Genomic DNA, 13,894 nt, shown 5'->3' with positions numbered 1-13,894 from the left:
GACGGTCCTTTTCCATTGGAATTGGGCTCTGAGTCACACAAATGACTAATGGATAAATATTATGGATACCTACAACCCCTATGTTTTCACCTTTGAGATCATTGTCATCTTTGGGAGATTAGTGAAAAATGACCTAAATACCTTCAATAGCCAAAAATAAAAAAAAAACTTTATTTTATTTTATTTTTTCTTTCAAAACCCATTTCATTCAAATTCCTCCGACCCATCAAAGTTTCTATCTTGATCAATCCCTTGTCAAAAGCAATTGGTAATTTCTCAAAACAAAAAAAAAAAATCTTACCTTATTCTTGAGATTTGAAGTAGAAAGAATCTTGAGGTTGTCAAACTCAACAGATTTTTGGGAGGTATTATAAATCAAGGGCAATTAGGTCATTTTCCTGAGTATCTTAAAGAAGACTGTGGTCAAGCGGTATGTGGAGGGGGCTAAATTACCCTAAATATTATCAATAAGAGAGAGAGAGAGAGAGAAGGGGAGGGTTGGACATGTATCTTCCTTTGTGGTTAAAGTCCACAGTAAAGGACCCTTTCTCGATTGAAAGAAGGATAAAGATGTTGTCTGCATCAAAGAAAAACAACCAATTAGAGGAATCCTGTGAGATATTATCTAGGTGCAATGTTTTGTAATAGTAAAGACCACTTATTGGAAGAATAGAGATAAGGTTAAACACGGATTTCTTTGATTCCTACTCACTCACCTTTATCTCTTTCAATCCCTCCCCCCAAGTGGGCTGGAGACAGTACAATTGACGTATACCGGGTTGGGCCTTAAATGGACTGAGTATAATAGCCCAATCCCAACTCACTCAAAATCATCTCCATTTCAATGGACTGGGTCAAGCCGTAAATGGGCTGGCTGTTATTGAGCCCAAAAAAAAAAATCTAAGCCATGTCTAATTTGATTAAAATTTCATTACCATCTGAAATTGTGAATACAGAGGTGTCAATGGATCACATCGGTCTAAAAATCTAACCCAAGCCTGATCCGTTTAGAAAAATATATATATATCTAGTTTGCAGATTGGTCAGGCCACGACCATTTGAGAGAGAACTGGCTGTGCTGGGTCACTTGCCAAGTCAAAAGGCCCAGCTCAAGCGCTCTACCCTTACAAGAAACGGACTTGGCCTGATCCGGTATAATTATCTTACTCATATCCGGGTCCATTGCCGGTTTAGACCGGCTCTGAGAAGCCGAGCCCATTGAAACCCTACATATAGAGAGAGAGAGAGAGAGATGGTTGCAAAGGAGTAGGGAAATATGCTTGTACTCTTATAGGCATGAAATGATTGTAAGATTGTGACAGGGCAGGTCCCAATTTCCTGCAAATATTAAATTTGATGTTGGCCTCACCAACTAATTGATCAATAATTGGGTCCCACTCTTGCCCTCTCCCATGTCTCATAATCAGAAAATTACTCCTTAGGGTAATTTTAATTTGCCCTTTGTAGTATTTATCTTAAGAGGTAGAGATCAGTAGATTCAATTTTTTTTATAAAAAAAATCATAGATAAACACGGGTGTGTCAAAACTCAAAACTACCAAAGGGGCATGCATGGAAGAACACAGTTTTACTTCATTTAATTCATCAATCCAACCACCTAAGCAAATGATGTTCTTGTTAGATTGGAAATAACAGAAAAAATCTGTGGCACAAAGATGATTCCATAATTGTGAATAAAGGAGGACCTTGGAAATAAGAGAAGAAATGTTCGTACTTACGGCCATACAAGCTAGCTAATACTACAACAATGGAATTATCCAATCCCCAAGCACTCTTGACAGGAAAAAAGCTTACCTTTTATATAAAATGCTGGCCAATTTGAAGAAGCTATAATCTCTTGTACCAACAAGTTATCTATTTCACATAATAAGGAGTTGGTCAGATCATGATGTCGATCTCTCTGCTTCTGCCGCCTTTTCCTCCTCTTGCATTTTCCTCAGTGATGGAGGTGGCCTAACAACAATGCTCTTCTTCCATTTGCGGTCAAGCTTCCTTGACAATCTCTTGTTGATTCCTTCCTCGAGTTCTCTTTCCCTTCTTACGGTCAGCATACGGGCAATCTATGTTTGGGAGAAAGAAAAATAAAGATCCGAGTCAATATTTAGTGGATGACACAAAAATACCTATTAAACCTTACAAATGATTAGAAGAGAAACTAAAGAATTAAAAGTACTATGAACTAGTGGGAATTGTAATGGACAAAATTGATAATCTAGAGAAAAAAAAAAATAACATGTAGAATATTGCAACTGCAGAAACACTTGCAATGGAAAGGAAGTATGTCGTCCATCAAATAGAAGAGCATTACTTTACATCACCTCCTTTAACTGATTAACTCCAGTAATATTCAATCAATAATGATCCCCAAAAGTATACAAGATAAGAGCAATAATAAGGATCTTGAATTCACAAGGAAGAGACCACTCAACTCCAAAAGTTATAATCTCAAAGTGCTATCTGTGGACAAACACAATGACAACGAAGTGCTATATGGCGTTAAGCCTTCAACTTGTATAGCCCTAGAGAATGTAGATGAAGATGATCCTGCATGAAAACACAGCAGGCAAAGGTGGAGACATTCTCGTGGATATTCACGGAAGAGAAGGCTTAGGATAGACTGAGCTTCAAGCAATCATGGTTCTGCTCCAGTGATGGAAATCCATCATAGTAGGGCATGTGGCTTCTTCATCAAATTTCAAAGGGCCATACCCTTTTTTTTTTCATTTTAATAAAAAAAAAATAGGCTTTCATCCCTATAACACTTTTGTTCATTGCTTGCAAGTCAACCAAAATGGGGTCTCGGACAGTTAGTGACAATCAACTGAAGTTGAAGAACGGTTAAAGAAGCCGGTCAATATGGTCCAAGATCAAAAAAGCCCAGATTGGTATTATCAAAATCACGAACCTTGGATTAGACCCATGCAACAATCAGGGAGGTCTTCTACATCAATTAAAGCCAAGAAGCCAAAAAGAGGAACTACAAGCATTTCACATCTTTTCTAAAGTGATGTTACTTATATAAGGATATAGCTTTCATGTATGAAGGATACCTTAGAAACTAGGGGCTTTATTCATATATGAATACGGGTTTCAAGTATGAAGCATACCTTAGAAACAAGTGGATTTGAGTTAAGCAGGGGAAGAAATACCCCAAAGCAACCACTTCCATTATTTAGGTCTCGTTATCCACAAAGATGGAGATATTGGTGGGTAAGTTCTTAGCAAAGAGAGACTAAGAAGTCATTTTCATGCTTGTAGTGTTTCTATCCTAATCCAGAGTAATCTCTCATAACCTTCTTCTAATACCATTTTAATGAGACTCAAAAGGTAACAAGCAAGCATTTGATAATACCCAAACAAGGGAGACAAGAACTATACTAATCTCTAAGAGAAGCTATAATACAAGAAGCAATCTCATACAATAAATAAGGAGAAAAAGCAGGTAGGTCATAGAAATAAGATATGAAGACAAGTAAGAAGGCCAGCTCTCTCTAACTTATAGCTCATTTAGCAAGAAAACTATAACTGAAAGCAAATAAAAAAGTCACTAATGGAATCTATGTTAATTAGACATGTCAAAATGAAAGTCAATTCTATGTTTGAGACTTCACTTTTCAAATGTAAGGCAGTGTTTGTTTGTGCTAATTTTCAGCGCTTATTGCTGAAAAAAATTAAATTCAGCACTTTTTGTTAAAATAGCGCGTTTGTTTACTCTATATTTTCTGCACTTATTGCTGAAAAAAAGTGATAAAAATTCAGCACTATTTTGATACTGAAAAAAAGTGCTGAAGCGGTAAGCACTTCGCTTTTTTCGACACGGACAAGTATGCCCTTCATTTTTTTGAACATGGACAAGTATGCCCTTATTCTTAAAAGGATATTACCTCTTATATCCCATGGATAAGTATATAAACACCCCCACAAATTAATAAACCCCCACCATGGCTAAATTATTTTGTCTTATATGGGTTAAAAGTTTTGGAATAAGTTGATTTTTGATGAGGATGATCTCTACAATGAGGAGAACATCATCACCAAAAATCAGCACATCTTGAGACTTCTAACCCTATCAAAACAAGTTCAAGAACCGTAAATCGTCCCTTGTTTTTTTTAAATACTATTTTTGACGAGTTAGAAGTTTCAAAATGGACTGATTTTTGGTGAGGATGATCTCTAGACCATACAAACCATCCTCACTAAAAATTTGCTCATTCCAAAAACTTTAACCCATATAAAACAAAAAAAAAATTGGCTATGGTGTGGATTGCCCTTATTAATTCATAGTGTGCTTTTGTAATTACGCATCCTTCATTTCCATAAAAAATTATTCATCCAAAATTAAGTTATTTTAAAGTTGATTTCAAATTTTGGTGACTTATATAACATTATTATTTTTAATTTGAAATTTGTAGGCTTTTATAAATAGAAATTATTATTTAAAAATTGAAGATTTGAGTATTATTTATTATTTAAAAATGAATTGTATTTTAATTTTATAAGAAATAATATATTTTATTGTGTTTTATAAGAAATAGGCATTTGAAACATGCAAACAATATATAATATAATTGTAAGGGTAACAAAGACAATTTACTAGCTTCAACAATGTGTAACAAACATGATTCAGTATCTAAACAAACAACTTTTTCAGTGTTTATAAGTTTCGGCGCTTAATGCTATTAAGCACTTATTTTTTTCAGTTTAACAAACAACACCTAAATGTCATGTCATTGCTGTATTACAGTTGTGTCCCTGTCATACCCAGGCAACATTCCTTAGAACTAGTTGGCTATGAGCAAAGACACACTTTTGCATTATCATGTGATCAACATCATTGAACAAATTAAATGTAAAATTGTACAGAGAGAGCAATAAGATCAGCTATGCTTTCTAGAGTTTAATTTTTTTTCTAAGTAAAATGTTGTTTTTATGGTTTGTGCAACCTGATGGGATTGGTCAATAAGGATGTATTGTTAACCAATCCATGTGTTTTGCTAGCAACCCCCCGATATAGGTGGGTATTTTGTAACTTCACTACTTTTATGTAAAACCCTAATTTGTTAGGGGTAGTTATAGCAGTTTTTTGTGAGAAAAACATTGTAATTTCTTTTCTTTTTTTTGGCCTTCGAGCATAATGAAATTGGTGTAGCTCTATGATTTTTTCCTAAGTTTAGGGTTTTCCATGTAAATCTTATCTCGTAGTTGATTTTTCTCGTTTATTCTTATTCGTTCTTGTCAATTATTATGTATCCCAGGTTGAAGGTTGGAGTTTTTCCAACAGTTGGGAATCAATAACCAACAAGTTCATGAAAATGAGCAACAAAGATAAGATGTTTATATAGACAAGTGGTAAGACTAAGAAGGATGAAACTGGTAATTAGTATATTTGAGGGAATATATGAATAGTCCAAAACCCCATAGGAGATAAATTAAGGAAAGTAAATTGAGATATCTTGGGTATATAGAACAAATATCAACGAAGGTACCATTGAGAAGGAGCACCATGGATACCATTTTCTCCCCACTACTGAATAGGTGACACATGTCCTCAGGATTACCCGAAATACTCACGTGTTTAGTTTGGGACCAAGCACGTGCGTGAAAAGGGATAATGAATTCCAATGACGAGTACTAACCATAACAGCGTTCTCGGTACGAGAGGGTACTATGGCAATAAAGATCGGGTCATCATCTGTGCCAAGGACAACAAAACTAATAAATTTGAGGGTCCAACTCAAAAACCAATTGGCAATGAGTGGAGAGATCAATGAGCTTATAAAGAGAAAGACAAGGCAAAGAGTGTCCGATGTGGGACTAAACTCAACACGCCCCCGCACATGTGGGCCGGACTAAGCCAAAGCACATACAGCTATGAACTGGGTGATGTGAAGGAGAAAAAAGCTCGCTCTGATACCATGATAACCAACCAACTACTCCAAAAGACCGATTTGTTGGAAAAGGGGAGAACTATGAATATAAGAGGGTCATGGGACTTAACTGGGGGATGACTCACCTGAGAGTGGAGGAAAATATACACTCAACACTCCACCTCACCCATAAAGGTGGAAAGATTTGAACCCGTGACCTATATAAATCAGCACTCTGATACCATGATAAAGTTGAGGATCCAACTCAAAACCAATTGGCAATGGGTGGAGAGGCCTAGGAACTTCTAAGGAGAGAGACAAAGCAATGAGTTTCTGATGTGGGACTAAACTCAACATAAATACCAATTGTTCGAATCCCCATTTGAAAGACGAAGAATCACCTTTAAAATCTGAACGGAGCCCCCAGGAAAGGCAAAGTAAAAGTATTGCAACCTTGAATCCCTTGTTTGACTCAAACAGAGCGATGAGCACAGAGATTTCATTCCCATTGGCCCAAGAGAGGGGTCTAAATACTCTAAGATGTTGTTGACAACTTAGGTGAGAAGATGTAACCCTACCAGATAAAAAATTGTCTCAACTCAACTTGCCTAGCCAACATAATGGGACAAAAATTTTAAGAAATTTGAATTATTCAATATTAGCTCTCCCTCCCCCAGACTTAGTATCAAATTTGATATCCATCAATACTTACTTCTCAAAAGGGATGGAGACAAGACATTTTCTAACAAAGTCATCTCAAAACAATGAATCTTACCAATCCTACATTAAATGTACTGGGACTCTAATAAATCAACATCAAGTGTAGCATTAATTAGACGTGGACACAATCCCCCAAAGATCTCAACGGCAAGTCTCAACCGCCCATATGTCCAACTCAGCAAACAACCCACTTTCTACCTAGAACAATTGTGTGGAGACACATATCCTCAGCAGAGAGTCTATAAAAATCCTTTTCAAAGACCAAAAAGGCTTTTTGAATCTTTAAAAAAAAAAAAGTTTTCCCCTCTTCTTTGCAACAAGATAATCATTGATCACCTTCTTCTCCATTATTTTTTTCCCCAATCTCCCTATTACTGCTTTATTTCCTTCTTAGAAATTACTAACTTAACCGTCAGAGTTCTTTTGGTAGGCACCACACCAGTGTCCCTCCAATTTCTCCTTCTCTGCCTTCAACCAGCGGGTAGTGGATTTGAAGCTTCTACTACTCTTATTTCGGACTAGTCCATGTCCATGAAGATAGAGTCAAGATGAAACATCCCACCGTCTGACTTAATAGTGAGTACCCAATCAGCGCCATGCCTCCAACAATTATCTTGAGGAGTAGAAGACCTAAAAACCTCCACATCTTTTGTTGTTGTCCATGGGAATCGAAGTGGGATAACTATTTAGCATTTTAATGACCAGATAATAAAGGCTATTTAAGGTTTCAAATGGGTGATGATGACTTTGAACGGAAAAGATTTCTATATAAGTGTGATGATTGTGCCCACGCCTAATTAATGCTATACTTTAGATTAATTAGTAGAGTCTCGGAGCATGTAATGTGTGGTTGGTGATATTCACTATTTTGGGGGTGGCTTTGATAGAAGATGTCATGTCTCCATTTCGATAGTACTAAGAAATATCGCATTTAATACTAAGATCTGAAGGAAGAGAGAGCTGATATTAAAGAGTTTCAATCTTTTAATTGTCTCATCATGTTGGCTAGGTAAGCCGAGCTGGTAAGGTTTTGTCTTCTCACCCGAGTTGTCAACTATATCTTCGAGTGCCCAGATGCCTCCCTTAGGCCAATAAGAATGACATTTCTAATATCCTTATTTTGACCGAGCCAAATAAGGGATTTAGGCCTGCACTATTTTTACTTCGCGAGGGCTTCGTTTAAATTTTAAAGACGATTCTTCGAATTTCAAACAGGGATTTGACTAACAGGTGTTTTGTTGTCCTTGGCATAAATGATGGTTCGATCTTTGTTACCACATTACCCTCTGGTTCGGTTGAGAACGTTGGTATGGTTAGTACCTATCGCCGGAGTTCATTACCCCTTTTCATGCACATGCTTAGTCCCAAACTAAACAAGTGAGTATTTCAGGTAATCCCGAGGACACATGTCACCTATTCGGTAGTATGTCAAAAATGATATCCACAAGCACTTTGGGAAAAGTGGAAGGCTTTAAAAACTAAGGAAAATGTCATATAAGGTGGAATGGCAAAAAAAAGAGAAAAAAATAAATCATGCCAACAATCCCAACATTTGAGATAAAATAGATGATGATGTGTACAAACCTTGATACCAATTACTCAACCTGTAAATCCAAGGTATGGAAACACTTCTTTTTCACTTTCTATCATGACAATAACTTAAAACTTGAGCTTGAATTTTCCTTTCGGCCCAAGCCTACATTCAGAGACTCAATTGTATCACCCTTCAAGCTGATAAAGAAAGTAACTGCGTATGGAAAAGACACATCAAAAGTTGCATTCCTTCCACTTCCATTCTTAGTTAATGGGGCAGCATCCAGTCCCTTGAAAAGATCAAGAGGACTTCGATAAGGTGATCTTATATTTCCACAATTTTGGGGTTTTTGGGATTTGGAGGCATTGGTTCTCGTGTCATATTATCTATTATTTTTGCTGGTCATCTCGACCAGCCTTCACTTCTAATGCAATCTTTATCTTTATTTATCAAAAAAAGATGCTCTCCAAGATGATGGAAGGAGGTTATTTAAAGCCTTAATTAAGTCCAATGATCTCTCATCTTCAACTTGTTGATGACATTATAGTTTATTGGAAATAGCACCAAGCTAAATTCATTTGTAATTTAATTGAGATAATTCATTAAAAATGAGATTATTTTGATGTGTGAGATCTATATCATTCTTTTGTTAGATGATATGATCAGTTATTTCATGCATAACGTTTAGGTACATGGCCATTTTTAGTTAATCATGAGAAGGTCAATGAGGTATGAGATAGTGTAAGGTCATAAGGTTACATTGTAGGTTGGCTTCAAGCTGACACGGGAGATTGAGCATGCTGGTTCCTTATACTTGAAATGGTTGCAGTTAGGGATGAAGTTGGACATTTCATTTACATGACTGCCACAGTGTTAGTATATTCCTATTAGATGACATATGGCTAAGTCCCACCGTAGTTTGGCCTATGCATTCGAAGTATGGGTGCTTGATTGCACACTAAACTATTGAGTATGAAAAGCCTTTGATTGAAACCTACAATCAGTTAGAGAACTTCTCATCAACAAACTTAGAGAAATTGGTCCTTAGACCTACGAAACTTGCAAGTTGTTGAATGGTTATCTAGTTGTTTTGATTGCACTTGAGTTGATATCAAAAGGATTGATACACAAAATGGAGTATATTGGAAAATTAGTGATCTGCTTGAGTAACAAGTTGCCAATGAGGAATCCATACCCATGCAAATGGGAGAATATCAAAGATTGGGGAAAGACAATAATTAAATATACAATCCTACGCAATTTGTATTCTTAATGCCTTAAAAAGATTATTTTCTAGTAGAAAAATAATTTTATCAATAATAGATAGCTCTGTAAAAACAATTTTATATGAGAAAATATTTATAAAAATTTAAGAAGATTGTCCTGGAGCCCCAAATGAATTTGTATAGGCTATGGGTTAAATTGTAGACTGAAAATCTCAAAGGCCTATGTATGGGTTAAATAGTAGAAAGGACTAGTATTGATTAAATGTCATATTTTAGGCATGGTCACCAAAATCTCCGACTCATTGAAAAAGTTGCGATTAAATAGTGACTTTTTTTTTCTGATAAAAAAAAATAGTGACTTTTTCCTTCACTGATTTAATCAAGACTTTTTTAATAATACGTGACTTTTACGAACATCACGATTAAATCAGGAATAATGCGGATGCAAATGAGAATGACATTGATTTGATGTTTTTGATCCGTTAATGAATCCTAAATTCCTGTTTTGAACTCATGATTGTGGTCTTTTTTATATTTTGAATAGTATAAACCTTGAATGTGTTGTGAATCTATGGTTACTTGTTGGATGCATAAATGATATCAACATGGGAATTCTTGATTTATCATTCTAGCTAGTTAATATGGAACTTGATGATACAATATGAAAACAAATGCTAGAAGGAACGATTATATAGCTCTAACCTAGCTTGATTTTTTCCCGACTTTTTCCAATGTTACTTGATTTTACCGAATTTTCCCCTTGCTAACTTATTCCCGAACCCAACTTGATTTTAGGGATGCAGTTGTAATATGGATATCTCACCTCACTTGTCATTCTATAACCTACTAATGCTAGTTAGTTAGTTGGTTTTGGAAAACCTGAAATAGGATATCCTAGAGCAATCTATATATGCACTCAGATTGGATAGCATTCCCTCTTTTTCCAAATAGAAGTAGGACCCAGTAAGCCAATCACAAATTTTTCTGGAGCAATAGTTGCTCACCCTAATGAGACGTCCAACTAAGTCTGGGACCCATACTTTAACTTGGTGAAAATCCCTAAAATTTAGGGATCCAATGTATGAGAAGTCCATGCCATGGGACCTATGATTTGACCATGGTCAAAATTCCTAAAAGTTAGCTATATATAATATGAGTAGGACATCCAACCCAAATAGTTTTTTAAGGAACTCTAAATTGGTTTCCAAATTGGAGACCAACTGTAGAATTGTATTTGGGTCATAAGACAGGAGTTGTTCTTATATAAATATAACCCTATATGAGCAATTAATAGGCAAATGATTGTAGAATATATTTATCTCAATCTATCACTAACTTGGGTTTGGGAGACAAATCCAATACCACGTACTACGCAGGACGGCAAGGGTGGTGAGAGATACAAGATAACAAACCCTGAATAAAGTTGAGAGGATTAATTCATATAGTAGTCGACACACTGATCTTTGGAGAATCGTCATTCAACAAATCAACAGAAGAAGATATCCAGATTGATCAGTTAGATCAATCCTAGGTAATTCAGAAATTCTTATTCAGATTATTAATCTGTATATTTATAACAATGTACAAATAGCTCCGACAATATTATGATATTTGATTAAGATTTTAATTTTAATAAGGATTCGTTTGCAAAATCCAAGCATTTCAGCCTACATAGTCTTCATGGACGAGTATACGGAATAATTGGTTTACCTCATTTCACCCTAAATTGCTTTGACGTTGTTTTCAATATCTGGTCAATTTATCTAAAAGTTGTATTGTAGGTGAAGTGGGGTTCATGGAGGTGTATGCAACACTTGATTGAAGCATCCCCTTCAAGATAATTGGAACAAAATAACAATGCCCACAGGCCAACTCCTTGTTCCCACCAAACCTTAAAACTTCTTACTCCCTCCCCTTTGTGCAACTAGGAATGGTCTTAATCAGTATGCACCATACCATTTAGCATGCAATGGAAACATATGGCAGACAATTGACATCTATATTAGCATCCAGTAGACATTACATGGCCAACACTCAGAGCATAGGTGGCATATTGTTAGTTTGCCACTATGTGGCACATGGATAACACGTCCACATGTAAGTTCATTTTGCACCATCTAAACCAATCCTATCCTCCAAAGTTCAAAAATTCAATATCCAAAAAACAAAAAAAATTAATTTTCCTTCATAGACCACCAGCCTTCCACATCTACAATGCCTTTTTGACTCCATACCTTTCTTCGTCAAGTTTCTTCAAGAATGACTAGATCTCCTCAACAACCTCACTAGGCATGAAGACAATGAAGCTTATTGGAGCTTAGTTTAACAAATATGACCTACTCTTGTATTTATATCATACCAAAAATATTTATAAAAAAAAAAAAAAAAGATAGGAAAGCAAGGATTTAATAACTAAATGCCCATTAAAAATAATTGTTTCATGAAGATGATTGTCTCCTCCTAATGCAGACTAATTCAGCAATTAAATGTCATACATCTTATCTCTCTGTGTATAAATTAAACTTAACTGAAATTCTTGGATGATGATTCCTAGTTGGGCTCCCAACACCAATACACTCATACTAAGATCACGTCTTACTTCAAAAAGATTTATCTTCAAAACCCATAACCAATTAACAGGAATAAAAAATTGCAGAAAATTCATCCAACAAACTCATGAGATAAAACAAGATAAATTTGTCAAAAAATTTAAATGATCGATTAGATAGAAGAATAGTACCCTCTTGCGCATTCGACCAAACTCGCTGGATTTAAATTCCTCGCGAGCAGACTTCTGCAATCGAAGCATTAAGAGCTCTCCCTTGAGATCAATGATCTCTTCATTGATTTCTTCGGTGGACTTGGCTCGAATTTCCTTCAGTTCTTCCTCTCTCTTTGCCATCATCACTATGGAAGTAGCAGGGTTTCGCAGAGATGACGAATGTGGTGTACGGAGAGGAAGAACTTGATGAATGCTGACGCCATTGAAGGAGGATTTAGGGTTTGCAGAGATGATTTTTGAAGAAGAGAAGAAAGCGCATGAAGGCGAAGCCATGGAGACGCCCAACATGTTTGTTTCACTCTATCTCACTCACACACGGGCACACTGGATTTGAGATACTGGTCGACTGCAAATGTGGATAACGCTCTTACTGGGACTTCTCTAAAGGACAACGACGTCGGACACCAAGTGTCCAACGAACAGTCGAGATGGGAATGAGAACTATAGGCTTCCCGGATCATGATAAGTTTTCTTATGTTGCACCCTCCAGGGGGGGGGCGGATAGGGAAATTACTTAAAGACCTGTGGGTGGAGGGAATTTTTTCTAAATAATCCCTAAATTTTAAGAGATCTCTTAATAATCTATTTAGTAAATTTTTCCCTTATAGTTTTAAATGGTCCGAGCGTGTGTGAAATACTTAAGTTACCCTTGATTCTCATAGAAGAGGAAATTCAACCTTAGAGGTCTCCCATTTCTCTCGTTAAGTTTCAATTTATCGTACTCGACAAAAACTTCATAAGAGGCGAGTTTTTAACATTTGTTTAATGTTTTTCTATGAATATAAGAGCTCTAGGGTTTGGTTTCATGAAACTTCAAATAAATAGATTTTTATAAAGGGTTTATGGTTCATTCATTGTGTTTTATTTATCGTTTTGATGAAAATATTGTGTTGGGACGAAAAATTTGCAAAAACTAAGTTAAATTATCAAGCTCAACTTAAAAATAAAATAAAAAACACATCGAATTTGACGATAATTTAAATTCAACAATATGTGAGTTCGACAATAATTTAAATTCAAAACATGGTCGGGTTCAACAATAAATATTTGAACTTGACGTTATTATTGTCGAATTCAACGTGTTTTTATGATTTATTATTGAACTTGACGATTTTAAAAAATGTAATTTGTGTTTGATTTATTTCTCTTTAATAAAAAACTATGCAACCAAAAACTTGTGTTTAATAGTTTATATGTTATTTTGAGATACAATGGTAATTTTTCAATTAACGAGGAAGATGGTCCCATGACTTACATTTAGAGTGAGGGTAGTTCTGAATTGGAAGTCATTCACCACAATGATACATTATTATCATTTAAACAAAAAGTTGTTGAAATTACAAAGAAATCACAAGAAGATATTAAGTTGAAGTATTTCATACCCAACAACAACAGAGTTTTGATCAATCTTTCAACAGATAGGACATTGTCCTCCTTAATTGATTTACGTCAGGCAACAAGAACATGTACATGTATGTGGTAATTGAATCCCCCCTCAAAGATTTCAACCCAAAATTCAATGATTATAGTGGATAGTGAGAAAGTGATAGATAATCAACAACCATCACCACCACACAAAAAAAAAAAAAACTAATTGGACCTCCCTTTGTTAACAAAATTTTGGGATGATAATATTCTTAGTATAGGACAAGAATTTAGTGACATAAAAGAACTCTACAATGCGTTGAAGCAAAGTACGATAACTAACAATTTTTTATGACTTTCATTAAGAATGGCTCAATTTG

The 13,894-nt window shown here is 35.5% G+C and overlaps 1 protein-coding gene across 3 annotated transcripts; it reads right to left on the bottom strand.

Annotated features, from left to right (window-relative positions):
* Positions 1-283: 283 nt before the first annotated feature.
* LOC147406808 (large ribosomal subunit protein uL29c-like) lies at positions 284-12,513 on the bottom strand. 3 transcript variants are annotated; one of them, XR_015176590.1, is made up of 3 exons: positions 12,108-12,513; positions 1,815-2,080; positions 284-577 (listed from the first exon to the last, which is right to left on the bottom strand). XR_015176590.1 is itself a non-coding variant. In XM_086435035.1 (2 exons), exons 1-2 carry the CDS (start codon positions 12,435-12,437, stop codon positions 1,904-1,906), a joined length of 507 nt encoding a protein of 168 aa, XP_086291161.1. In that variant the 5' UTR covers positions 12,438-12,512; the 3' UTR covers positions 1,573-1,903. The 3 variants fall into 3 exon arrangements, 1 of the variants encoding a protein (XP_086291161.1); XR_015176591.1 differs by having other exon boundaries at positions 554-1,338; XM_086435035.1 differs by lacking the exon at positions 284-577 and having other exon boundaries at positions 1,573-2,080; positions 12,108-12,512.
* Positions 12,514-13,894: the final 1,381 nt, after the last annotated feature.

The sequence above is a fragment of the Akebia trifoliata genome, chromosome 3, assembly GCF_017979445.1.
Source record: "Akebia trifoliata isolate Shusen 1 chromosome 3, ASM1797944v1, whole genome shotgun sequence".
Lineage (NCBI taxonomy): Eukaryota > Viridiplantae > Streptophyta > Magnoliopsida > Ranunculales > Lardizabalaceae > Akebia > Akebia trifoliata.
Note: the sequence above shows the minus strand (reverse complement) of the source record. Positions and strands in the feature narration are given on the sequence as shown.

Bases quoted from the DNA above. Each gene is read 5' to 3' on its own strand.
- LOC147406808 (XM_086435035.1), bottom strand. From the start codon at position 12,437: ATGTTGGGCGTCTCCATGGCTTCGCCTTCATGCGCTTTCTTCTCTTCT. The intron at 2,081-12,107 runs GTACTATTCTTC...TCCCAAACATAG, and splicing joins TTGGTCGAATGCGCAAGAGG to ATTGCCCGTATGCTGACCGT.